This window comes from Planococcus citri, chromosome 1, assembly GCF_950023065.1.
Source record: "Planococcus citri chromosome 1, ihPlaCitr1.1, whole genome shotgun sequence".
Classification (NCBI taxonomy): Eukaryota; Metazoa; Arthropoda; class Insecta; order Hemiptera; family Pseudococcidae; genus Planococcus; species Planococcus citri.
This window is the reverse complement of record NC_088677.1, coordinates 68,347,478-68,372,738: the sequence shown is the minus strand read 5'-3', so window position 1 is coordinate 68,372,738 and position 25,261 is coordinate 68,347,478. Positions and strand designations below refer to the sequence as shown.

Below are 25,261 nucleotides of genomic sequence, written 5' to 3'. Positions count from 1 at the left end.
AAAACACATTTCATTATTGATCAATGATCACTCATCAGCACCCTTTTGAAATGACTACAGTGAAGGCTGATGGAACCACTCGAACTTCAGGAAATTCCCCATCATTGGTAGGTAATAGGTATAAATTTATAGAGAAATTTCCTCGCAATATATTACATTATATTTACAAGTAGGTGTCAAAAAATCACGAAAAATAACTCGATGACAGCGAATGCACAAGTCATATGATGTTTTACATCAAGAATGCATTCAAAGATTGCTAATCGTGCTGCAATAAATAACTCACTTTCGAACTTTCGGTGCACATGCGACAAATTTCGTAAATTTCTCAAACACCCAGTCATCATTATCACAATTTCCTCTCTGCCGGCTCCGGGCACTGTTTCCTTTCATTACGTAAACCTAAAATCAATTCTGCGAAAAATATAGCTAGGGAATTTACACGTATTAGTGATATGTAATTTGCCAGGTTGATCTAACCTAGAATAATTTATTATCGGGGGAAATATTATTATAAATTCGAACAAATTTCATACAAAACATCCAATCACGAGTGAGCTAAAACACCGCAAAAGAGTCTGGTGCGAAGATAGCTTAATGTGCAACGTTCACTTCCCTTCTCTCCCCTCGAAAGCCGCCTCTTCCATTATTCGAGTATCAGGAACGTGTATACAAAACGAACGTTCAGTAAACTTTTCTCGTCGACTATGAGTTAGCTTGGGTTTCTTTCGTTATCGCATTATCATCGGATTTTTTCGATTAAAACTTCGATTTGTTTTGTTTTATAAGTGCGATTTTCGTTTTTTTTAAGTTTTAATTTACTTCGAAGCTTTTGTTAATTGAATCTATCATGCAATGGGTACGAGATGATGGGACTCCAGCTCAGAATCAACCTCTCAATCGCGAACACGTAAGTACTTTTTCTTTCATATAAGCATGCATCTAGAATTTCTAGAACAGGTTTTCTCTGTTTTAAAATACGGCGCAACTATTTGTAACTGTATCTTTTAAGTATCTTAAATATTAATATTATTTTAATTGTACTTCCGATTACGTTCCAGATAGTTTGTCGATTTGAACATTACTCAAATGAGTGTTTGATAATACACGAGTGTTGTACTGATAACAGAGCTCGACTTCCTTTTGGCTCTTCGATACCTTACCCTACGCTCTGTGTAGTAACACCTAATTCATATTTATGAATCGTTACAATTCTAAATGAACCTCAATTACTGTTCCTTGCTGGCAAGTGGGCTCATAATTCATGAAAAATCATCCGCATATCGTTTATGTACCTGTGACCTCTTTGTCAACACTCGTCATGATACATAGCTTTCATGTTACATGGAGAAGCTTTCTTTGTGTTATGCTATACTGATAACACATTTGAATATCCCTAAATGCACCGAAGATTCGTCTATAAATCAACTTTTGATCCTTTGTGATAACTACTGCTCACTCAGCTCAATTCGTGCAACGGCGTGATTTTCTTATCAGTATTGAAATACATGCATCATTAGAAGACGATATTCATTTCGTTATCATTCGATTACTCCAAGGTGTAATTAGACAAAATAGTGTTTTGTTTCCGAAAATTACTCATTTAGCTTTGAAATTCTCTCTCATTTATCGTTGTGTGTTTTGAATTCTAGTGTTGAAAGTTGAACGAACACTTTTAGATTCAGTGTAACTGTGCCAGTCATTGTAACGAATAACGATCGAAAAGAAAAATTTGTCGCTTTACGATTACATTGTTTCGAATGGTTTAAAAATTGCTTAATTAAATTGGACTTAATTGCTAAGCGTTCTACTAACGTATAATTTGATTTCAATGTTGTGCTTTGTTAGAGGAAGTTGGTCGTTTACACGAATAAATTTTTTGTTCGGATGCTATGCTGGTTTTCTTACGAGATTGCGAAATTGAATTACTAAAATTTTACTCTGATTTTTCCATGTTTTGATTTACAGGTCGATGAAAATGAAATTAATTGTTTCGAAATGTTTTAGAAATAATAACCAATTAACCATTGTTCAAGGAAAGTGAATTTACCTCCAATTTTTCATTCAACGCAGGAATGATATCATTAAAAAAACGTTCGAAGAATTTAGGAAAAGAAATTACTTTCTAATGAGGAAGTGCACATAAGAAATACCTTCAGAGATTTAAAATGAAGTAATATTAAATTATTTGCGAAAAAAACTAGAAATAATTGTGAACAAGTTGGAGTTTGTTTGGAGCCAATTTATGGAATTCCACGCGAACAGTGTTACCAAATTGCATAACTGAATAATTAAACGATATTTTTCACTTTTTAATTTTAATTGAAATTATTATTCTTGGTTTTTCTTCATCTTTTTTTGAGTTTTAGCCTTTTGTAATTGGGGGAAAAAATTCGATTTCATTTTTTTCCTTTCTAAAACCCAATATTGTAGCTAAATCTTGCCTCGTAATTTTTTCCTAGTTATAAAAATCCGCGATATTTACGACTATGAATATGAAACTAATCAATTCTTATTATAATTGTATTTTTAAAACGCGACAAATTCTTCGATTTTACACCTAATCTTTATGAAAGTGATTATTTTTTTCTCGAATTGATTACAATAAGGATTTAAGATGTTGTTAATTTTTATATTACTGTATAATTAAAAAGTATTACGAGTGTGACGTTGAAAGAATTGAAAATAATAATCCATTTATGGTTCAGTTTAATGGTTAAATCGTACAAACGTATTAAAAATTGATTTGAAAATTAATCCTTAAAATGAGCTAATTGAGTTGAGAGTTACTTCATGCTCTGATTCGGTTCAATGGTTAAAAGGTGTCATTTTTTCCATCTTTGATCAACATTTGAAAGCTTCAAATCGTAAGGCAATGTGCCCTAATGAGGCTATACCTTCAGTAAAGTGGACTTTTTGGTGTTTAAGTGGAAAAATTGAGAGCCAAGTATGGATTTTAGTAAGTTTGATTTGATGATTTGTTTGTGAGGGAAAGTTCAACATTTCTGCACTCATCGGAAATGGTACCCAAATTTTTTTTGTCATTGTCGTCGTTTCCTTATAAGCGGTAGGCCTGTTGGCCTGTCTCCTATGGTGTGGAACTTGCTGAGGATGAGCCTGAGGTATCAGTGAGTTTCCTCCTTGATCTCCCTCTGCATCTTTTCCCCGTGTTGGTGTATATTGGAGGACCTGTCTCGGCAATCTGGTTTCTTCCATCCTTTTGACATGATTTCTCCAATCTTTCCTATACTTTTTTATCTTCTTCTTGACTGGCTTCACTCCGAGATCTGCTGTTATTTTCTCAGATGGGACTCTGTCTCTGAGAGTCACCCCTGCCATTCTCCTCATGAATTTCATCTCCGCTGCTGTTATTATTTTTTTATCAGATTTCTTCAGTGCCCATACCTTGCTTCCATAAGTCATCATTGGTATTGCTAGGGTATTGTTCACCTTCAATCTTGTTTCTTTTCACACCTTATTGCTTCTCAGGGTCCTATTTATCAGTCCTGTGACTCTCAGGAACTTTGCAATCTTTCCACCACCATCTACTTCTCCCTGGTATGATATTGTGTTTCCCAGGTATTTGAAATTATTGACCTGTTCGATGATTTTTCCATTTATTACAATCTTGCTTCTTACTGGTTCCTTTGTTTTGAAGGCCATTGTTTTTGTTTTCTCTGATGATATTCTCATATCATACTTTTCCAATCATTCTTTTACCAAGTGATCTATGTACATGTTGAATAAAACACAAGACAGTGGGCATCCCTGGGGAACTCTTCTGTTTGTTTCTGCTTGCTCTGAGAGTTTATTTCCAATTTGTACTCTTATTCTAGTGTTCTTAATCAGGGCTTCAAACCCGAACGTTTTCGGGTATGGGTATAGATTTCTCAGAGAATCGGGTAAGGGTATGGGTTCTGGTATTTTAGGTGAAATACCCGAACTGTACCCGATCTATCGGGTATTTTTGGGTATTTGGGTTCAAAATAGTCTCTATCAGGTGCGGGTATAGGTTTGGGTATTCCTCATTTCATTTTTCGGGTACGGGTACGGGTACGGGTATGGGTATGGGTATGGGTACGGGTACAGGTACGGGTTTGAAGCCCTGGTTCTTATATATGCTGTTTATTACCTTTCGCATTTTATATGTTATCTCTTCATCTTTCAGGACTTGAAACAGTTTTTTTCCATTGACCCTATCATATGCTTTTTCCAGGTCTATAAAGCACATGTGTGTTTCTTTTTAGGTTGTATTCGATCCTTTTTTCCATCAGTAGTTTTACTGTAAAACTTGCGTCAGTGCATGATCTTACTTTTCTAAATCCGTTTCAACTTTCTGACATCTTTTCTTCTGCATGCTCTGCCAGTCGTTTTGCCAGTATTTTGGCATTATATCTTGTAGCAGGTGTTGAGTAGACTTATTCGTTGGTAGTTTTTCAGGTTTGACGTATCACCTTTCTTGAACAGTGGTATTACAATTGCTGTTTTGAATTCTTCAGGTACCTTTTCTTCTTGGTACATCATATTTAGGAATTCCAGCAGTCTTCTTTTAAATTCACCACTTGCGTATTTGTACAATTCTGTTGGTATGCCATCTTCTCCTGGAGATTTTGCATTTTTTGCTGTTTTCAAAGCTTCTTGTAGCTCTTTAAATGATATTCTGTCTTCTGTTTCTCTGATTTCATCTTCTATCTTTGTATCTTGTGCATTTTCATCAGTCCAGAGTTCTTCAAAATACCTATTCCTTTGCATCATTGATCTTTATTTTTGGCAAACCCACTCTTTTGTTAAAGTTTGTGTTAATTATCCTTATGATTTTATACACCTTTGGCCATAACCTGTATGTGTCATGCTCCAGGAATGTGATGAAATTTCCCCAGCTCTCTCGCTGTAATTTCCTAGACTTTTTTTTTGAAATTTTTTAGCTCAGAATTCAACATATTATTATGGTATAAAATTAACTAGTTTCAAAAAAACTAGTTGATTTTATACCATAATAATATGTTGAATTCTGAGCTAAAAAATTTCAAAAATTTTGTCATCTCTTTAACAATAGTGTGATCTGTGACTTGCAAGGTTGCATTTATCTGGAAAAAAAACGAGATTGCCACATTTGGGGTGACTTCGCCTTAGTTTTAATTTAAAACGAATAAAATTCCAATAACAAACAACACAACGAAATCACAATATACGAAAAGTCGACCAAATCCGCACTCAAATTGTGAAAAACAACTCGAATGGATTACCATCGAGTGATTTATTATTCTGGCACAATTCCACTGATCGGATTTCATTTATCGAAGACCAAAGAAACCCTCCAAACCCTGCAATATTATCCTACATCTTCGTTCACTATTACTTTCTGTGCGTTATAAAACTGCGAGCTATAATAGCTTCGAATAGTTACCTACGTTAGTAATTTGTATTAAAATCTATTAACACTCGAGACACGTATCGATTAACATTTAAAACGTGCTAAATTTCAATAAAAAGCTCGAGATTAACTACATAATAATTGTTAAGCACCGTTCGGAGACATTTACGTAGACAACGACAGTCCTCGTGCCTGTAAAAGGGAAGGAAAAACGTACCCTTAGGAACAAAATTAGATAAAATTCGATGGCAAAATTGCACCGACAATTTCCGTAAATCAATCGAGAATTAACGTCTGGAAATTTCCAACTTTCCAAGTACATAGTGTAGGCGTTTGATAATATCCTGAAGGGTTGATCGAAAGGGCTTCAAATTCATCAAGATTTATGGTTTGTTGTCTACAATACGCTTGCTACTGGTGGGACTTATCTTCATTACTACGTTTGACTGTGGATAAATTTAAATTAAATTACGCTTCGTATTTGCGTTCACTTTTTTAAATTTAGTGTGTGAAGTGTTCTATGAATGCGCTAATGGGCGCAGGGCACATTTGGCAACTGCGCTAATGACCTCGAACTTCACAACCGTTCAGATGACCAAAGCTTCACGGTGGTTGTATATTTTTATTCGTTTACAAATTTATAAAAATAAAAATTTTCAGATGACCTTTCGATGAAACTACTCCAATGCTGAGACAAAATATTTATAAAGTTTCACTTTTGTTTTGTGGATTAATTATTAGTTCAAATGGGATTATTTTTTTAATTGGTAATATGAGAGTTGAGAAGTAGATTTCTAGCGGTTTGCCATTATTATCGTGTGTTTTAGATTTTTTTTTTTTTCGTTCGTCTGTTCGTGTGGTTTCTCTATTAGCATCGAGTGTACGTACAATGACTTAGGTTTGTTTCTATTTATGGCTCTTTATATACGAATGTTTAAATTACTGCGCAGTTTCGGATTTCTGTACATTGTTAAATGTCTGGTTTTGATCTATACGAAAATGGGATAGATATCGTCTCACTGACAAGCTTACGTATCAAAGTTAACGTTTCTGTAGATAAGAATGACGAATGAAAAAGTTGCGGAAATGTAAACACATCTCATCTGTCATTTTCAGATGAATTATCGAGCGATATGCCTGTTCTAACTTTCCATTTTGCTCGGTTTATTCAGCTTTTTTGGCCAAAATACGAATCAGTTGGAATATTTCGGATTCAATTTGAACATTGGCCACTTGATCTATCACCAAAAACTGATCCTCGTTTCCTAAATCACTCAAAAATACGTTACGAGAGTAACGAGACCAACAATCACATCTCGATTGCACATCAAATCGTAAAACGTGCTATATCGAACCATGAAAAAAAATCTTGCGTCATGCCAGATATTTTAAGAAAAAAATTCAGTCAACGAGACTGTCATTTTTGAAAGAATTGCACAGTAGATAGCGCGGTATTTTTTCTATTTACCCGATGATGTCAGTACACCTAATATAAATTTTCAGCGACGAGAAAATGTTACCATGTCATAAATTTTATAACGGGATTAATATCGGTTCAAGTTCGAGTGATAAGTTCGAAATTCTGTGGCAGAATGACTGCGCTCGTTGAGTCGTAGGTGTTGCGATCTCTTTCCAATTCTACGAATGATTAATGTCATCGTTGACTCACCGTCCCTCCTCGCCCCCTATCTGCACTGTTCATTTGCTAAAAACTTTAATTATTGTGTAAATATGTTAATAAGGTAGTCGTTTTAGCCTGACAGTGGTTCCAAGTTCTTTGCGAAACCGCTCCTCTTCCGCTTACGACGAGCTCTCAGTTCAACGAAATTTGCGGTTTAAGAGTTTTCGGCGGCTTTGTATGATGAAAATTTTAACGAAAAAATATTTAAGCTGAAATGAACTGGTGGGAAATTATCGCAGAGGCGAAAATTAGAGGTACAGGGTGTCCAATAAGTTCTTGAGGTGAAGAAGGAAGTCCTCAAGTTGACTGGGAATGTTGCTGAAAATTTGAAAAATGCAGGAAAGGAATATTTGGCGGAAAATTCTGAATTTTTTATTGATACTTCTTCGAGAATTAATTTTTCCTTTCAATTTATTGCTTGTAGCGAAAAATTTTCAATTTTGTGATGAAAAAGCAGTAAAAACTCGAGTCAATTCTACCGAGGAAGTTTGATGGAGGGAAGTGAGGAATTTGAAACACCCTGTGCATAAAAAAATGTCAAAATTTTAGTGGACTTACTGAATCAGAAATTACCAGGTGAAAATTTTCTCAAATGAAAAAAGTCATCACTTTTGAAAATTTCCCAGCTTGAAAATCAATTCTGTCAATATCAGAATGCTAAACTCCTCCCTCCCCCAGCAGGTATTGTTGAATCGTTGGGGGGAGGGGTGTTTTGAAAAATTTTGTGTATCGTGGGAAATTCTCATTTTTCTTCAGAAAAAGGGGGAAAATATGGGAAGGAAGAGGATGTGAGTTGCAAAATGTCAAATGATTTGGGAAATTCTGTTTTCATTTTCTCGAATTATTTTTTCAGCCTCTGAAAAATCATCAATTAGCCAAACCAAATACACAATTGTATTCGTCAAGGTTCGGAAATTCCGTAATGTTTATATTTCCTTCCGGTTGATTAGGTCTAATGATATAAATACAATGTTTTGTCGAGAGTGTACCTACATTTCCAATTCATCTTGTATTTCGTCAGGTTTCAATATTGAATGAAATAGAAAATACTGAAATCACCCAACCCCTTCAGCTCGTATTCTTTGGCAACATCTCAACACAACATCTAATCTTTTTCTTATAGTGTTTTACTATTATCGAAAAGGTTCCAAATTGATTTTTTTTTAGAAACGTTTTTGTATTTTTTTCCTAATTGGTCACATATGCTTGCCACGTATTGGCTCGATATCAAAAGTACTTATGATAATATTATACCTTATGTATATTTTTCTTATCACGAAATAATATTTATCTAGTCGACGACCGCGACCCACCCATCCTAGAAAATTTTCACCCCCTTTACCCCTTTTAATCTGAACTGATTATGTAAAGTGGCTAAAAAAAATTCCACGTTGGCTTCGGTTGGTTGGTTGATGGTTGGTGTTTTTGAAATAAATTCAGACGTGCCTCTGCACATTTCGCCCAGTAAGGGGCCTCTCTTTCTTTTTTTCAATACCTTGGGTACACATACTCGACGTAAATATAGGAAAGAGGTTAATTTATGGATCGATTATTGCGATTGGTAGTATTATAAATATTACAAACTTTGTGCGATTTTAATCGATTTTTTTTCTTATACGAAATACCTACTTAACACGTGAAACAGATGCGAATTATCGTCGCATATACTTACAAGTAAGTAGTATTTTGGTGCAGAGAAAATTCGAGCAAACGTGTTAAGAACAAAAAAAAAATGGTTTGTTTTTTGCTGTGTGTCGGTGATAAAGCGGTTTCCTGTTCGATACGGCTTTGATAATTGTAATAAAACACGCAGTTTCATAGCTTTGTATGTGATGCTGGTGTTTAATCGAGATGTTTATTAAATTGTTAACCAGATATGGATTTTTTTTACTGAAGGATTTTTTTCTTTCAAACGTGGATGGTGAAATAATAGAGAAATCGATTTGTGACGATGAATGATGGTGATTGGTCGTGTTGGTGAGGATGAGTTGTAAGGAAAGGTGTATTATGATGGGTGCTAAAGAATTGAAGTTCTATTATCGTACTTGTGTAATAATGTGGAAGAAATGGCTTGAAAAGCTTGGTGAACCAGTTTCAAGTTGTGTGACAATTTTTTTGGCTTATTTGTTAAAGCAATTTAAGAGCTTTACTGAGAATTAATTCGAAAAATTTCTGGTTCACAGAACTAATAGACTTTTCCATTCGAGTAAATGAAAAAAATCACTGGAAACATGTGGTCTATGGATCCCCCCCCCAAAAAAACATGAAAAAAAGAGAGGAAACTTGATTTTATTCAGATAAATCATCTGAACTGATTTAGTAGTCGTTGATATGTTTTGAAGTATTCTTCATGGCTCACAAAAAAAGTTCATATTTATGGAATTTGTACAATAATAGGATGGATCGTGAAAAAAATGTGTAAGATTTCCACCGAATTCAGTAGACCTTGGAAGGGAGATATGGGTCCTTAGAGAAGGCACATTTTTGAAAAAATCATGGTTTTTTCGCTCTAGTCTCCTCTACCCAACTTGTTTTGAAAAAAGTTGCTCAATATAGTTACAAAAAATATTATCTGAGATTTTGCGCTGACTTAGGCCTTTGCTATCAAAATCCAAGGTTCTACCCAACGGTTGAAAATTTGTAAATCGCTTAACTTTCGGCTACATTCGTGCTTTGAAAATGTTTATTTTTTTTCAAATATTTCGCATCAATTGTAGCAAAATTTTGAAAGATAAGTATAGTTTCTAAAAAAATATTTTGGAATGCAATAGTGCCAATTTTTTTATTTATTATTTCCAGTTTCTAAAAACTTAAAATTCCTCTTGTTTTCTGAATTTTTTGGATGTGATTGTATCCAAATTCTAGTGATCTCACTTTTCTTAATTTTTCTCTGATTCAATTCTCGCTGAATTTCAGCAGGTTTTTTTCATCGCTTCAAAATTAAAAAAACCAAAGTTTGGTGAAGTTGAATTGCAACACCTGGAGAAATCAGTGAATCATTTTTATCAAAATGAAATCATGAGCTAGAGTCAGTGAAAAATCTGTGAAACCTATTGAAATATTAAAAAAGAGAGATCACTCAATTTTTTTGATGTTTCAGTGAGCCTCATTAGTTTCCTGATTTTTTTCTGATTTTAATTTCACTGAATTTCAGTGGATTTTCACGGTTTTGAAAGTGAGGTAGAGAAATTGGAATGAAAATTGTAGCTCATGAAATCGGTAAATATTTTCATTTTCAAGTCAAAATCAAAGAAAAATCAGTGAAAATCCCTTGAAATACATATGTATTGGTAAAAATCAGTGATAATCGCTAACAAAAATGAGTTAAGATTTCTGATATTTTTTTTTATTGGTTTCTTAAGTTTTTTTTCTGAAGCTGTTTTGGATGAAGGAACTGAAATTCTTTAAAGAATTACAGACCTCGAGGAAATTAGTGAAAAATCACTAAAACATTAGTAAAAATTATCAGCAATGTTCTCTAAAAAAAAATCAGTCAAATTTTCTAGTGTTCCAGTGAACCCCTCTAGTTTCCTGATTTCTTCCTGATTCAATTCTCTCGCTGGATTTCAACGATATTGCATTCTTTTGAAATCGAGGGACTAAAATTCAAATTCAGCAATGAATTGCATCACTCGAAGAAATCATGGAATAAAATTGCTGAAAAATTGACGAGAAAATACACCTGAAACATCAGTGAAAATCAACGTGTTGAAAAAATGTGTAAAGTATTCTGATGTTTCACTTGTTTCTTGATTTTTCTCTGATGCAATTCTCTCTAAATTTCTGCGTCTCCCTTGAAAATCACAAATGCTCACAAAACAAAAAAATAGAATAAAAATGGAAATTTTCTGATGTTTCAATGAACCTTGTCACTGATTTCCTGATTTTTCTGATAATGAATTCTCATTGAATTATAGTAATCCTGCATTGTTTCAATATTGAGAGATTGAATTTTCTGTTCAAAGTGAAATCATGGAATGAAAGTGCTGAAATAATCAGTGGTAAATCTCTTGAATATCAGTGAAAATCAGTGCCTCCCATTATTAAAAATATTATTTAAATTCTTTGTATGTTTCAATGAACTCTCCGGGTTTCCTAATTTTTTTCTTCTGATGCAATTTCCACTGAATTCAGGTGCTTTTCTTCAGTGTTTCCAAATTGAGGAATCAAAATTTGTGAAGAATTGCAGCACGCAGAGAATTGCGTGAATAAATTTTTAACAAAGTGAGATTTTGATGAGAAGTTGCTGAAAAATCGATGAAAACTCTCTGAAATATAAATGAAAATCAGTGAGGCTTACTAAGAGGAAATAAATAGATTTTTTTCATGTTTTAGTGAACCTCACTGGTTTCCTGATTTTTCTCTGATGCAATTCTCACTGAATTTCTGAAACCAAGGTACTAATTCTTGATGAAAAATTGCAGCACACTGCAGAGAATTCAGTGAATGATTTTAACCGAAGTGAGATCATGAGCTGAAGTCAGTGTCACTCTGAAAAAATCAGTGGAAACCTTATTGGTGAAAATCACTGACGCTCACTGAAAAAAATGAATAAAATTTTCCAGTGTTTCAATAAACCTCGCCAGTCTTCTGATTCTTCCCTGATGAAATTCTCTCAGAATTTCAGTGGTTTTTTTTTATTGTTCTGAAACTGAGAGAGTGCAGAAATTCAGCGAAGCATTGAAGTAGACGTAGATTTTGGTGAATAATTTCCTGAAAGCACTGAAAATCTGCAAAAAATTACTGAAATGTTGGTGAAAATCAGATCGATTTAATTTTCAAGTGCTTCAGTGAATTTTTTGGTTTTTCATCTGATTTCACAGATTTTTTTTGAAATTGTTTCCTTTTTAAAAAAAATAAATTAAGTAGGTAGGTACCTAAAACCTTTTATTTTAAAAGCAGGAGTTTTGGATTTTTTCAGAGATTTTTTTAGGTTTGATGTTCCTTTAAAACCAAGGTTGGATGTTTTCAAAATGTTTTTTTGGGGTTCTTTACATTAAAATTGTAGTTCTAATTTTTTTTTGTTTTTGATTTTGAAAACAATGCTGATTTTGATATTTTGACTCAAGGATATCAAACCTTGTACTGAAACTTGGCTTTCGTTGAATTTACGTAGCTTGATTTTTTTGAGAAAATGAAACTTGATCTTTTGCTTTTGGATTCTATGAATTATGAAACATCTACCAATGGTTTTCAACCTATTCCTTTTGGCTGTAGATTTGTGACATTTGTGGGTTCCCGGTTCTGTTTTAATCGATCTAAAAAGCTGAAAATTTAGCTTCGAATAAGTGATTTGAATTTCTAGATTATTTTCTTCAAAAATGGTACTTGATGGCGTCTCTATAACGCCTCGCATACCTATAATTCTGCAAATTCCTCTAAAATTTCATTACAACACTTTAGAAAAAGCACTTCCTAAAACTTCCGATATACCAAATTCGCAACATTATCGAATTCAGTCATCGCAAAACGAACTTCCATATTCATCTAATTATATAGATGATCAGACGCCGAAAGCACGTATTTTAAATTGATACTTTTTACATGCCTTGATGAAAATTGATAAGGCAACGATTAAAACGAAAAAAATTTCCACTTGTGTTTTGTGTCTTATTAAATTGAACTGATGATGAACCGCTCGTTAATTAATTTCAACCAAAGACCAGCAAACTCGTCAACGAAACCTATTTGTACATATGCTAAAATGTAAATTAGTCTACGAATCGAGACGTCGAGGGAAAAAAATGAGGAGAACTCGTACGTACTTGTCGCACATCGATGCAATTTTCTTCGGTTACGTCAATATTCAAAAAAGACGAATTTACCAGTAGTACTAGTATAATAAACCGTAAATACATTGTCGATACAAAAATTGATTTTATTCGCCATCCAAGTTTTTATTTGTTTGTTACTGTATTCGGTTTTCGTTTACGCGTGTTCTCATTCTTCAAATTTGCAAAATTAATATGTAGTAACTTGAATAGTCATTTTTAAAACACACATTTATCTTCATTTTCAAATCAACGATAATAATCTAATAAAGCAGATTATGTGAATTACTCGTCTATTTCAAAGTTCTCATAGTCGTTGAAATGTTACGCGATGATGGACGTGATCACTGCGATGGCGAATTACGTATTCGTAGGCCTGATTTATTGATTCGTTTGAATTTCGCGCGTCGTCCGCGTCGTCATCATCGTCAAATTGTCGCGGAAATTTTACGTCGTACGTGGAAATATAAATTTGGATTTTATGTGCTCTACAATGAAATGATGCAAGTAAAAACGAAATTTCTTATATAACTCATCGTGGTTTACCAAGATGGTAACGAGCTTTTTGCAATACATCATTCATTAGTTTTCCTTTTTTTCCTTTTTTTGCTCTGAAAATTTATGGTTATTGAAATAATGGCTTCAATCCAGGTTTCTATGCTGAACCGGTTGCCTGAATTTCCATATGATATGGAAATCCTGCAGTGAAAGATTAATCGTGTTATCTAATTTGTATTCCAGATACAGTTGTGTGTATAAATATTTGGCGATATATTTGGAGTTGGAATGAGCGAGGTGTGGCGACCTTGGAGAAATTATATTTGGAGTTAGATCATCCGGGGGAAAGGGTGAGAGGGATGAATCGGAAATAGAGAAAATGTCTGGAAAGTTGTTATCTCGGTTTTTTTGTTTTTTTTTGGAGTATAAAAGGCGGATCTCTTTCTTCTTGTCTTCCTCCTACATGATTCATTTTGGATTTTGCTGTAAGAAAATTATTGCTTGATAACATTTTAAGAGAGTTTAATTACAATTTCCAGGTTTCCCTCTGACTGAATGAATTTCTGGCTAAAATGCTTTTTATGACGTCTTTTTTACGATTTGAATTATGATCTTTGTTTTTTTTTTTTTAAAACTTCCGGAGTCATTTTTAGAATTTAACCTACCTATCTAGTACAGGAACAGATTAGATAGTAGATTGATATTACGTTATTTATCAATATACTCAGTAATAAGACGATGATGTTTATATTTTAAATCTCGAACGCAAATTTTCATCACGTGTGATCGTTTCTGATTTATTATCATCAAACGTTTATTTTGATCTCTATTCTCTTTCTCTCTATACCAACCTATTTCTTTGAATGAAGAGAAACATTGATAAAAAAATGACAAAACTTGTTTTCAATGTATTGCTGGAAAAAAAATTGGAAGAAAAATCTCACCGAGTTTTGAAAAATATCGCAGAAACTCCAAATCAGCTGATACTGATACAATTTACTCGTACGAGTAGTTTTGAAGAGTCGATACTTTTTTTTTAGTTTCACTGAAAAATTAACGCTCTAAATCTTACAAATACCTACCTTCTCGTTTCATTTTTTTAAATTGTCGAAAAGTGCTATTTTTTTGCGAAAATTGTCAAAAAAAACGTGGTGTTTTTGCCACAATACATATGCCCAAAAAATCCTGTTTTTTAAAATTCAAAATTGCCAAAATAGGTCCTGTCATTGCCGAAAGTGCCAAAAAGCTACTCTTTTTTGTCACAATTACCATAAAGTACATTTTTTTGCCAAAATTACTAGAAAATTACTGTTTTTTTAACCAAAATTGCCGAAGTAGGCCTTAATTTTTCCGAAAATTGTCAAAAATTAGGACCTATTTTTTAGATACGTAGTGAAATTAGAGCAATTACCAAAAACTGTTTTTTACCAAAATTTTCAAAAAATTCTTTTTTTACAATTTTTTAATGCAATAAATTAAGAAATTTGTAATTTACTTCGATTTAAAATCTTACTAAAGTGAACAATTTTTTTTGTAAAAATACTGAAAAATCCTTAATTTTTGCCAAAATTGCCAAAAGATACAGATTTATATTGAAATTCCTGAAAATTGACACGTTTATCACTAAAATGCACAAATACTGACATTTCTTGTAGAAATCGCCAAAAGTAGTGCTTTTTTGACAAAATGAAAAGGCACCATTTTTGTTTTTGTTTTTTTTCTTCACTAAAATTGCCGAATAATGATCTTGTTTTTTTTTCATAAAATTTCCAACAAAGTCCTGATTCTTTATCAAAAATTGCCAAGAAAAAAAAACTGTCACTTCTTGCCAAAATTATCAAAAAAGTCCTGTTTTTCATTAAAATGGCCGCAAGTAGTTGCTCTGTTTTGTAAAAAAAGGTCCTATTTTCATTTAGTCGTTGAAAAGTCCTGGTTTTTTTGAAACATTTTCAATTTACCATAAACCGGCCCTGTTTTTGCCATAATTGTCAAATTAGGTGCTGTTTCTTTGGCAAAATTGACAAAAAAATCCCATATTTTTTTACCAAGATTGCCAAAAAGTGCTACTTGCATAAATTGCCAAAAAAATGTCCTGTCTTGTTATTAAAATGGTCAAATGTGGGTACCCATATTTTTTTCAAAATTGTTTTTTAAAAGTCCTGTTTTCTATCAAAATTGCCAATAAATCCTGTTTGTTTTGTTTTTTGTCTAAATTGTCAAAATAAAGCTGTTTTTTTTTTTTTTTTTTTTAGTAAAATTGCCAAAAAGTCCTGTTTTTTGCAAAAGTGGCTAAGTTGTGAAATTTATTTTGTAAAAATTACCTGAAAATCTCGCTTTTTGCCAAAATTGCCAGAAAAAGTCTTGCTTTTACTAAAGTTGCCGAAAAAAGGTTTTGTCTTTTTCCACAATCGTCAAACGAAGTCCTGTTTCTTTTTTTTTGGAGGGGGGGGGGAGATGAAATTGCCACAAAATCCTGATTTTTTTGTCAAAATTTTGTTAATGAAAAGTCCTGTTTTTTTTTTCAAAATTTCTAAAAAAAAATGTTCTTTTTTCACCAAAATTTCCTATAAATTTTGTTGTTTTTTTTTAGAGGGGATGAGAGAAAGGGAGGGTTGAATTGGTGAAAAGTCTTGCTTATTTCGTTCTCTCCAATTCAACCCTTCCCCTCCCCCATGCAAAGTTGAAATATTTGTGATCCGTCTTGTTCTGCTTGTTAGAATCCTGAGTTCTGAACGAATTTTGAAATTGAGTAAATTCTGAACTTGAAAGAAAAAAGTTGAAATGTCAAAGAAATCAACAAATTATAGATTTTTCCTATGAAAACGTCGTTTTCAGGGCAACAAAAGGAACTTGTGAAAAAATGTTGGTGTTATTTTATGAGTTCATTCAATGTTTTGTTGAAATATGATTTGGTAAATCTCTCAAACGATCTGTTAAAATTGGAAATTTTGGATTTTAGTTCAAAAATCATGATCTCACATTTTGTAATCTTGATAACCTTATGCTTGAGAAGTGGCATGCAATAGAGGTACTTGACCTTAAGCCTAAACAATTTCTTTTCTATCTTAAACCCCCTTTTTTCAATTACATATTGATTTAATGATTCATCTACGATTACTCAAGATTTTTGAATATTGAATTTTCCCATTAGTTGATTTACTCCGAAAAAATTCCTCTTCCTCGCTTCATCGTCGAATAATAAGGTGATTATTGAACCAAACCGTAGGTAATCAAATTAAAAATGTATCACCTTGGTGATTTCTTTTACCTCTTTTTTCTCCTGTCTCGTTCAATTTTAAATACACATCTAGTCATCGTCGTCTCGATGTAATTCCCCAATTATCTATTTCAATCAAATACTAATTTCATTAGATATAAGCTCTCATATCACATCACAACCTCAACCCGCTTCAATGGGACATTTTTTTGTTTTGTTTATATTGAAACATCCTGATTAAACACGACGTTCGCGTTCCTGCGGACCGTTGGGAGCCTTCTTTCAGCCTAACCAAAGTGAAATGTGTACAGCGACGGAAAAATATTTTCCCGGAATTACTTTTTCCAAATGGTTCAATTAACCCTGTCGAATACACGTCGACGACGACGACGGTGGCTGCAAACGCCTGTCAAGGACTAATTTATTTATGATAGTGAATTTAAAAATAACCCAATAACGATGTTAGAAGAGATTTGTTCTTCTTTTTTTTTTTTATAAATCGCATATAACCAGTTTGTAGAGGGTCAAAAGCGAATACTTAACTAATTTATTATCATCCTGTGTCTAAACGGCCGCGATGACGGTGGTGGCGAACGAGCGTTTATTTTTTCCAGTCTATGACACGTCTTCCATAAGTTAACGTAAATGTTATAAATGATAATTTTACACAACAAATAGGCCCTAATGCTAATAATGTTAAATTGTGTGATTCGGAAGTGTTTATGCGTAGTAGTTTACTCTTCAAACACAATACCCTCATCGTCATGATGAATACGCATCAGCTGCGGTGAACTTGGGTAAGCTCTAATATACCTAACAGTGATAAGTATAGAGATTTTAAATTGATCCAATATTGGTTTATTTTTGAATATCATCTATACATGATTGTAATTTTTATCAATATAGGTAGAAGTACGGACATTAATCTTATACGAGGGGAGTTCAAATATCACCCGGAAGTTTTCCATAAAAATTTTTGTTATACACCTACAGTGCTAAAATTTTGTACAGTTATTCTTGGTGGTCTCTCTCATAAGGTTTGTGCATTTGCCACGTATTTGGGAGCTTTATGGTTCTTTTTTTGCAGAAAGTTCGCAGCTTTTCAAATAGTCACTTGCGCAAAAATGATTTCCCCTAATTATTACTTTTGAAATAAAATTCCCTCAGGGCCTCTATCAATGGACCAATTTAATAATTATCAACAAGGTATGAATTCTGGACTATATGGAAGGTGTCCCAGTGTTTTTCATCCCAATTTGTTCAATATTTTACTCGGAAGCTGAGCTGTAGGTAACCTGACACTGTTTTGCAGCAATATCACACTAAGAATAGCGATTTCTCGTCGTTTTGATGGGTATAGGAAGGTTTTAAGGTGTTTCTTAGAAGCCTACTACGATATTGTGAGTTCATAGTTGGTTGCTTGAGCAGAAAATCGCATGAGATTACCCCCTCATGTCCCAACACACTATACACAGCACCTTCCCAGCTGACACCCTTAAAATTGCTTCAACAGGCACTCCTTTTGTCACAACTTTTTTGCTTTTTCCGAAAGTGGAACACTATTCATACGCTTGGGTCTCAGTAAGGCACTCATCCCTGAACTATTCGCGTAATTTTCAATAATTTTCCGCGGATTTTACATGATTTTTGACCAAAAAAACAAAAATGATGCGTTGCGCAACGAAAATTAGATCGTCATTTTTGCTCATGGCTAAAAATACACTAAAACGTGAAATTTTGCGGTTCCAGCTGCTCTTCACGTTTCATAACACTCCGATCTATCATCTAGTGCAGCCACATTTTCCAAACTCAATTTCTCACATGTCTATGGAAAACTTCCGGGTTATATTTGAACTCCCCTCGTACATAGGATGTCCTTTACCGTAGCTATAGGTATATTTTGAAACCCCCTTGATAGGAAAATTTTTCTTCTTTACATTGTTACGATGTAATAGAAAAGAACACTGTTTATGTAGTACGTTTGAAAACATATTATGTTGAAAATGCGCTTTATAATGGAAACAATTAATTAGACCGATCGATAATCATGTCCAAGAAAATAAATGAAATCGACGAAGGACTCGCGATACGTCTCGTTTGTTTATAATTCGTATATTTCGCCATGGCCGATGGTTTACTCAAAATTGCACGATGCAGTTCGACTCTTCTAATTTTCCACAAATATACCTACATAATTATTGCCGCATGTGCAGGTTTCTTTTTTAGCTTCTAATAATAGAATGTTTGGGTTGAGGCGTGTTATTTTTGTTTTCGTTGGAGTGATTTTTTTTTCTTCGACGACTTGTGCAGGTTGAGGTTACTTTATAATAGACTTGCCTTCGATGTGACGTACCTATTTGCGATGAGATATATTGTAGCGAGGAAATACGAGTAATCTTTGAAAATTTTTCAGGTGTGCCGGTAATTTGACCTGAAAAGCTTTCGTGTGGAAGTTGTTCATGCTAGAGTGAGCTTTCATATCGAATACGAGTATCATTATTGGTGTTGGTATGTTGACTCTCGTAGTCGAGTACGTCTTGTTTATTGAGGACGTTACACTGATCATTTCTGTATTCAGCCAGTGTAAAGACTATTTCAGTGTAAGATATAGCTGTAATTTTTGACTTATTTTTCTAGCTTTTTCATAAATGAGGTAGAAACAATGTTCATTTTAATCCCTCGAGGTAGGGGATAGTCTTACGGGTGAAATTTCAATAGTTTCAGATTCCTCACATGGATGAATTTGATGTTCGAACGACCAAATTAGAAAATATGTAAATTTACAAACTCTTTTTCGGAAATAGGGATTAAGTACATTCTAATGTTCATCAAAGGTCCAATCAAAATTGTTGCCTCGAAAAAAAAATCACCACGAAAACCACGAGCAAGGTTTTAAAATGAATATATCTAAAATTTTTATTATAACTCACAATTTAAAAGGTTTCAAAAATTCTAAAAACTTCTACAAGAAAATCAGGAAATTGATGGGAACTATGTAAAAGACCATTTCAGGACTAATTGTAAGTACTTATAACCGGTTCTGAAATAAACTTGATACTAGAATTAAAAATAGAAAAAAATCATTTTGCCAACATTTTCAATTTTTTATTCGAATAATTAGATACAATTAATTTTACATGCAAGACAAAACCAAAGAGGTCTTAACATACATTACAAATTGACCCCCCCCCCCTTCCCCTTCCGGCTAGAAAAATGGGCTTTCCATGCAGAATCAGGGAATTAATAAGTATGTTGTTGAACATTTGTCTATTTTTGGGCCCATTTTTTAAAAATAAAGTGGCAAGAAATGAACTCGTGTTCACAACTAGGTTGTTTGCCTCAATTTTGTATGTATTGTCATTAAAGCACACAAATTTAAAAAATTTTCTCTACTTTTACTTATTTTTGTTTCGAAAATGGAAGGTTGATTTTTATTCAGATTTTTGATAATTCATTTTAGAAATACCTTGACCTGAATTTGGAAGTTAAATTTCAAAATGATTTCGTTTTCTAACATTTTTTCCATGATTATTTTGTGTTTTAAGATCGGATGACTGAACTTCGAGGTTTTTATTTTCTTAGGGGGTGTGGGAGGAGGAAAAGGAGGAGGAGGAGGAGGAAGAGGAGGAGGAAGAGGAACAGGAGGAGAAAGGAGTGACTTTAAAATAACATTTTTATTAGCATAAGTAAATATTTTTTAATATCAAGTATCAATTACACTAGGCAACAATTTTTGACTTTTTTCGTGTGTTCGGGTTGAAAATGGGCTTAATCGATAGTTTAGACCCTAAAACAAAAAACAGAGTGGGATTTTTCAATTTGAATTGTTTTTGTGGTCAGGAGAGATGATCAAAGTTTCAAAAATGGCCGTTTTTGCCCTATTTCACGAGTGTCTGGCGACACCAGTATTGTTTTTCGAAAAAAACCAAGGTCATATTCGGATTCTACGCACTTTTTTAAGTAAACATCTTTCCCGGATTTTCGATTTTCGAAGTTTCAAGCGCATACGGAAGATTTTCGTTTAAAACACGAGATTTTTACTGCACGAGAGCCTCGCCCGCGCGAACACGGTTCCGCGCCACGATTACATCGTGGAGTAACGCCAGCGTCGCGCGCTCCGAGTTTTAAAATATGTTACAAACAAAAATCGTCCGTATGCGCTTGAAACTTCGAAAATCGAAAATCCGGGAAAGATGTTTACTTAAAAAAGTGCGTAGAATCCGAATATGACCTTGGTTTTTTTCGAAAAACAATACTGGTGTCGCCAGAAACTCGTGAAATAGGGCAAAAACGGCCATTTTTGAAACTTTGATCATCTCTCCTGACCACAAAAACAATTCAAATTGAAAAATCCCACTCTGTTTTTTGTTTTAGGGTCTAAACTATCGATTAAGCCCATTTTCAAACCGAACACAAGCATGCCGTTGCCTAGTGTTATCATCAATCATTCTGCATTTTTTTCAACATTTTATTTTTTCAAGTAAGAGAATTTTCATTTTTTTTTTTTTTGGAAAAAAAATTTAGTACCTAATATCTTGTAATTATAAACACCCCCCCCCCCCACAAAAAAAAATTGGAAAAGATTTCTAGAAATTTTAATTTTTGTGCAGGCGAAGTGGGTGGTTATTAAAATGTATTTGAAAATACAAATTTTTATTGCAAAAAAAAATCTCGCTTTTTTATTAAAAAATGTCACTTTTTTGAAAAATATTCTAAACAATTGCAATTTTTTTCTTGAAAAATACGCAAAAGTCTCGCTATTTTCCCAAAAATTGCCAAAAAGTTCTGCTTTTTATTAAAATTTTCAAAATCTTGGCTCACTTTGATGTCGATTATTGCTCAAAAGTTTTGCTTTATTACCGAAAAATTGCGAAAATCAATTTTCATTATTAGATTTTTAACAATTGAAAATGTTTGTTTTTTTTTACATTTTTAATTACATTTTCTGTTTTTTTAAAAATTTTTTTCTACATTATAATGCTTTGCTTTCTTCTTATAATTTTTTTTAGTTATTTTTTTACTTTTTTTGGAGGTGTTTAGGTGTAATAAGTACTTATTTTGGTTTACTCAAGTTACTTTTTGAAGAAAAAAATTGAAAACCCTGTATTTTGTATTTTGCTTTCTCATAAACAAAGCCTTCTTTAGGAAAAAATGGGCTGTGCTTGTATTACAGAAAATTTTGTGCTTTACAATTTTGTTTCTCTTCATTTTTTTCACCAGAACTTTCGTTTTTCTTTTAGATCAATTTTTGAGGAAAATCGAGGGTCCTGTGAGAAAAATTAAGAGAAACAGAATTGTTGAGCATGACATTCTCCACTAGAGGATTCCTTGTGAGATATTTCGAGCAAAAATTGATAAATTCAACTTGATTCTTTTTTGTTATAGAATTTTTGCAAGACCGATAACAGGTAATGAAAAACGCGCTGAATTTTATATAATAATGTGGTTTTGGAAATCGAGTCGTACATTTTTTAATTAGAAATTCGTTAGAAATTCAATTTTCCCATAGCTCATGAATTTAAGTACAGAATAAACCTCAATAAGTTATATTTTTACTTCAATTTGAAAGTATATTTTGCGATTAAAACACTTTTAGATGATGAGATTACCTTGAGAAGGAGGAGGTGAATGAAATCTGAAAAATACTCCCATATCTTAGGAGTAAATTTTTTTAACACGAGAAGGTTCTCCTTCTCCAAGTCCTGAAGAAATTTTGAAATGGTCTTACAACAGTTTTTCATTTTGATTAGGAGAATTTGTGAGACATCCTGTATTATTTTACATATTATTTTGAGCATCTATTTGAGTCATGAAAACTCATCTTTTTGGTCAGGAATATTTCAAAAGCTCAAACAGGCCCCTTGATAAGATCGTTGTAGCATTTGAGCGTAAAGGATCTTTTTGAATGAAGCAGCAGGTCGAGTTGTCAGGGTGCCTATTGCTCTAGAAAGTCAAGAAAATTAAGAAAAAGTTGAAAAATTGACTGGAAATCATCAAATTGAAAATTGAGTTCAATTATTTTATTAGAACAATTTTTTTTACATGGAAAAAAATACATACAATCTATTGGGGGGGGGTGTGTACAAGATTGAGAAATTGTTGGGGGAAAGGGTCCGGAAAAAATGTTGGAAAATTCAATTTTGCAAACTTGGTTAACTGCATGAAATTTGTCGAACATTTACCTACCAATTTTTTTTTTATCATGAAACAATCAGCAAATCCAATTCAAAAATTTTAAGCCTATCTACTTTTCTCAAAACCCTGCTTGAAGTATTTATTTGATGGAAATTTTCATTCCTTCTTCACAATTTTTAATTGTTTTTTTTTTTTTTTTTTTTTGTAAAATAGATGGTCTTTTATGACATTGTTTCTAATACAAGCTCTAAATTATTGCACATACAAAATCTTCAATGGGTAAATCTTGGGTATCTCAAGGTTTATAAAAAGTCATACTTATTCCCAAAACTTAAAAAAAAAACACTTGAATTTATAGGTAGGTATAATTTTGACAACTTCCATTATTGCAATCATCATTCACAATCGAATTTTTCGCCAGTTAGTGTTATTTTGCAACTCTTCCAACTCCTTTTCCCCCTCTGCTCTCCGCCCATCACCATTGAAAAAGGTTATGGTTAGAAATTGCGCTAATCGTGTGATTATTGAAAGAAAGACACTGGCAGAAGAAGACAGAGATGTCTCTCACTCTCAGAACTAGCCAGAAACATGAAATTTACTTTCGTGACTGTATAATTATCTTTTCTTCTCTTTTCCCTCTTCACTCCCTCCGTTCACATCGCTTTCATACGTATATCTATTTCTATTACGTTTTTGGCGGTAAACGTACGTACGTAGACCCACCGTGCGAAATTACCTCCCTACCTCCACATTTTACCCAGTCCACACTCCACAGCTACATATTAGCCAGGAATACTCGTTTCTTGGGTTACGATTAGGTATAACCTATGTGATGAATTTTCGATCATTGATGCGTAATCGTGTGATAAACCCGAACACTTCAATCAATGTGTTTGTTATGTGTGTGCAGCTGCAGAGTATAAAATCTATAACATCTGCTAGCGCTAGAGGCAAGTTCAAAAGTTTCTCGAAGCATTTACACATACATACGTACGTACGAGTATATGTGAGATGATATTATGAGATAATTATTGTCGACATACCGATCATCTTGTTCTCATCGTAGTACATATAAAACCTTCGCTTCAATTTCAATCTTAGTTATAACACGTAAATCCCACCATTCGCGGAATCGGGTCAAAAGATAGCTATTTTGGCGACTCGCGAATACCTGACCAAGGTAAATTACAAGTCTCGTGACCACTACGGATCTACATGTAGATGGCGGCAAATACCTATCCGTCAAAAGAATAGATTTTTTCACCACATAGTGTTTATAAGCTAATGAGAGACTATAAAAGTCAGGTATTCGTCGTGTATACATATAGCAGAACCGGACGCGTGCTTCTCTGTGGAAGATGAATCACCACATAAGATTGCCTACACACGTTTATATGTCGTCGGTTATTAATAATTTGATTCTACTACGCGAATACTAAAAATGTGTACGATGATCCATTCATTCATAAAAAGAAAAACCCCGCCGACTCGTGCATACATATATAGGTGAAAATTTTCGGAGTAATTCGTAGAAGAGATTCTCCTCTGGGTGGCCGGTGGCCAGTTTCGCGAGCTTTTCAATCAACGAAGATGAAGGAAGCTGGAAGGGAGGAGAATCGTGATGATTAGCGAGTCGTTTGAATGAATATTGCGCAATAAATATTCGAAAGTACTCGTACGAGTAAGTACATAGACGAATAGTTGTGGTCATGACGTATGGTACACGTCTCTGATTCGCGAGCTATACCGGAATAAAAATAAAACATACCTAAAGGTGAACATTAAAATAGTAGTCTAGAGTCTAGCTCGAATCAGTGTTACCTTTTATCGCAGATGGAAAAATCTCATTCCGTAGACTTGTTATACAAATCGTCGTCGTGTCGTATGTACGTACTTTGGCATAAGAAACCATAAAAATTGCATACGTCTTTGAGCCTCCCCTGCCCCCTTGTCTGAGCTTTTCTTCGACCGAAACCGTTTTAATATTAGCGACGCTATCGCGTCTGTTTTAAAATAAAGCCATAGGGGAACTCGATAGGGTATGCGGAAATAGCTCGAGTATTAAAATTCGCGATAAAATTTCAGACTCGGTTTCCGCCTCGAAGAATGCTCTTGTATCGTTAGGAAAATTAACTCATTGTATTTCTAACTGGAAAGTGGAATGTTCCATTTGATGAGATGATAAAATGCATTCTCGACGAATACCATAACGCCTCCTCTTCCTTCGTCTTATCGAGTGCATTTTTTTGCTATGTACGTTGGAAATGGAGATGGAGAAGAAGAGGTAGATGTGCACTTACGAGTGGCAATGTGATGTGGATGTACACTTGAATTGCTCGAGTTGTCAGGCTTGATGCGCTTTGAGAGGATTGAAAGGTGTATAGAATATCGCATTGAATGATGTAATACTGGTACGACGATGTGATAGCTTTTTTGCATACCTGTAAGTATTTGCGAGCTGAACCGCGAACTGCGATACTTCTTGACAGTGAGACGTCAGACTTGTTTCCTGTTCAAGGTTCGTCGATATTATGGGGTTTTTGACCAAAGGCGATTGTTTTGCTGTTTTTGCTATGGCTAAATTT

General features: G+C 33.7%; 1 protein-coding gene across 4 annotated transcripts in view; it reads left to right on the top strand.

Moving 5' to 3' along the window:
- The first annotated feature begins 682 nt into the window (after positions 1-682).
- LOC135831196 (facilitated trehalose transporter Tret1-like) overlaps positions 683-25,261 on the top strand; it is a 143,286-nt gene continuing 118,707 nt past the window's right edge. Inside the window, exon 1 of one of the 4 annotated variants that reach the window (XM_065343877.1) lies at positions 683-910. In XM_065343877.1, the coding sequence (XP_065199949.1) occupies positions 851-910 (60 nt within the window). In that variant the 5' untranslated portion in view covers positions 683-850. Of the gene's footprint in view, positions 911-13,132; positions 13,334-13,360; positions 13,380-25,261 lie in introns of those variants that run through there. The other 3 variants (XM_065343544.1, XM_065344383.1, XM_065344213.1) reach the window with 3 other exon arrangements.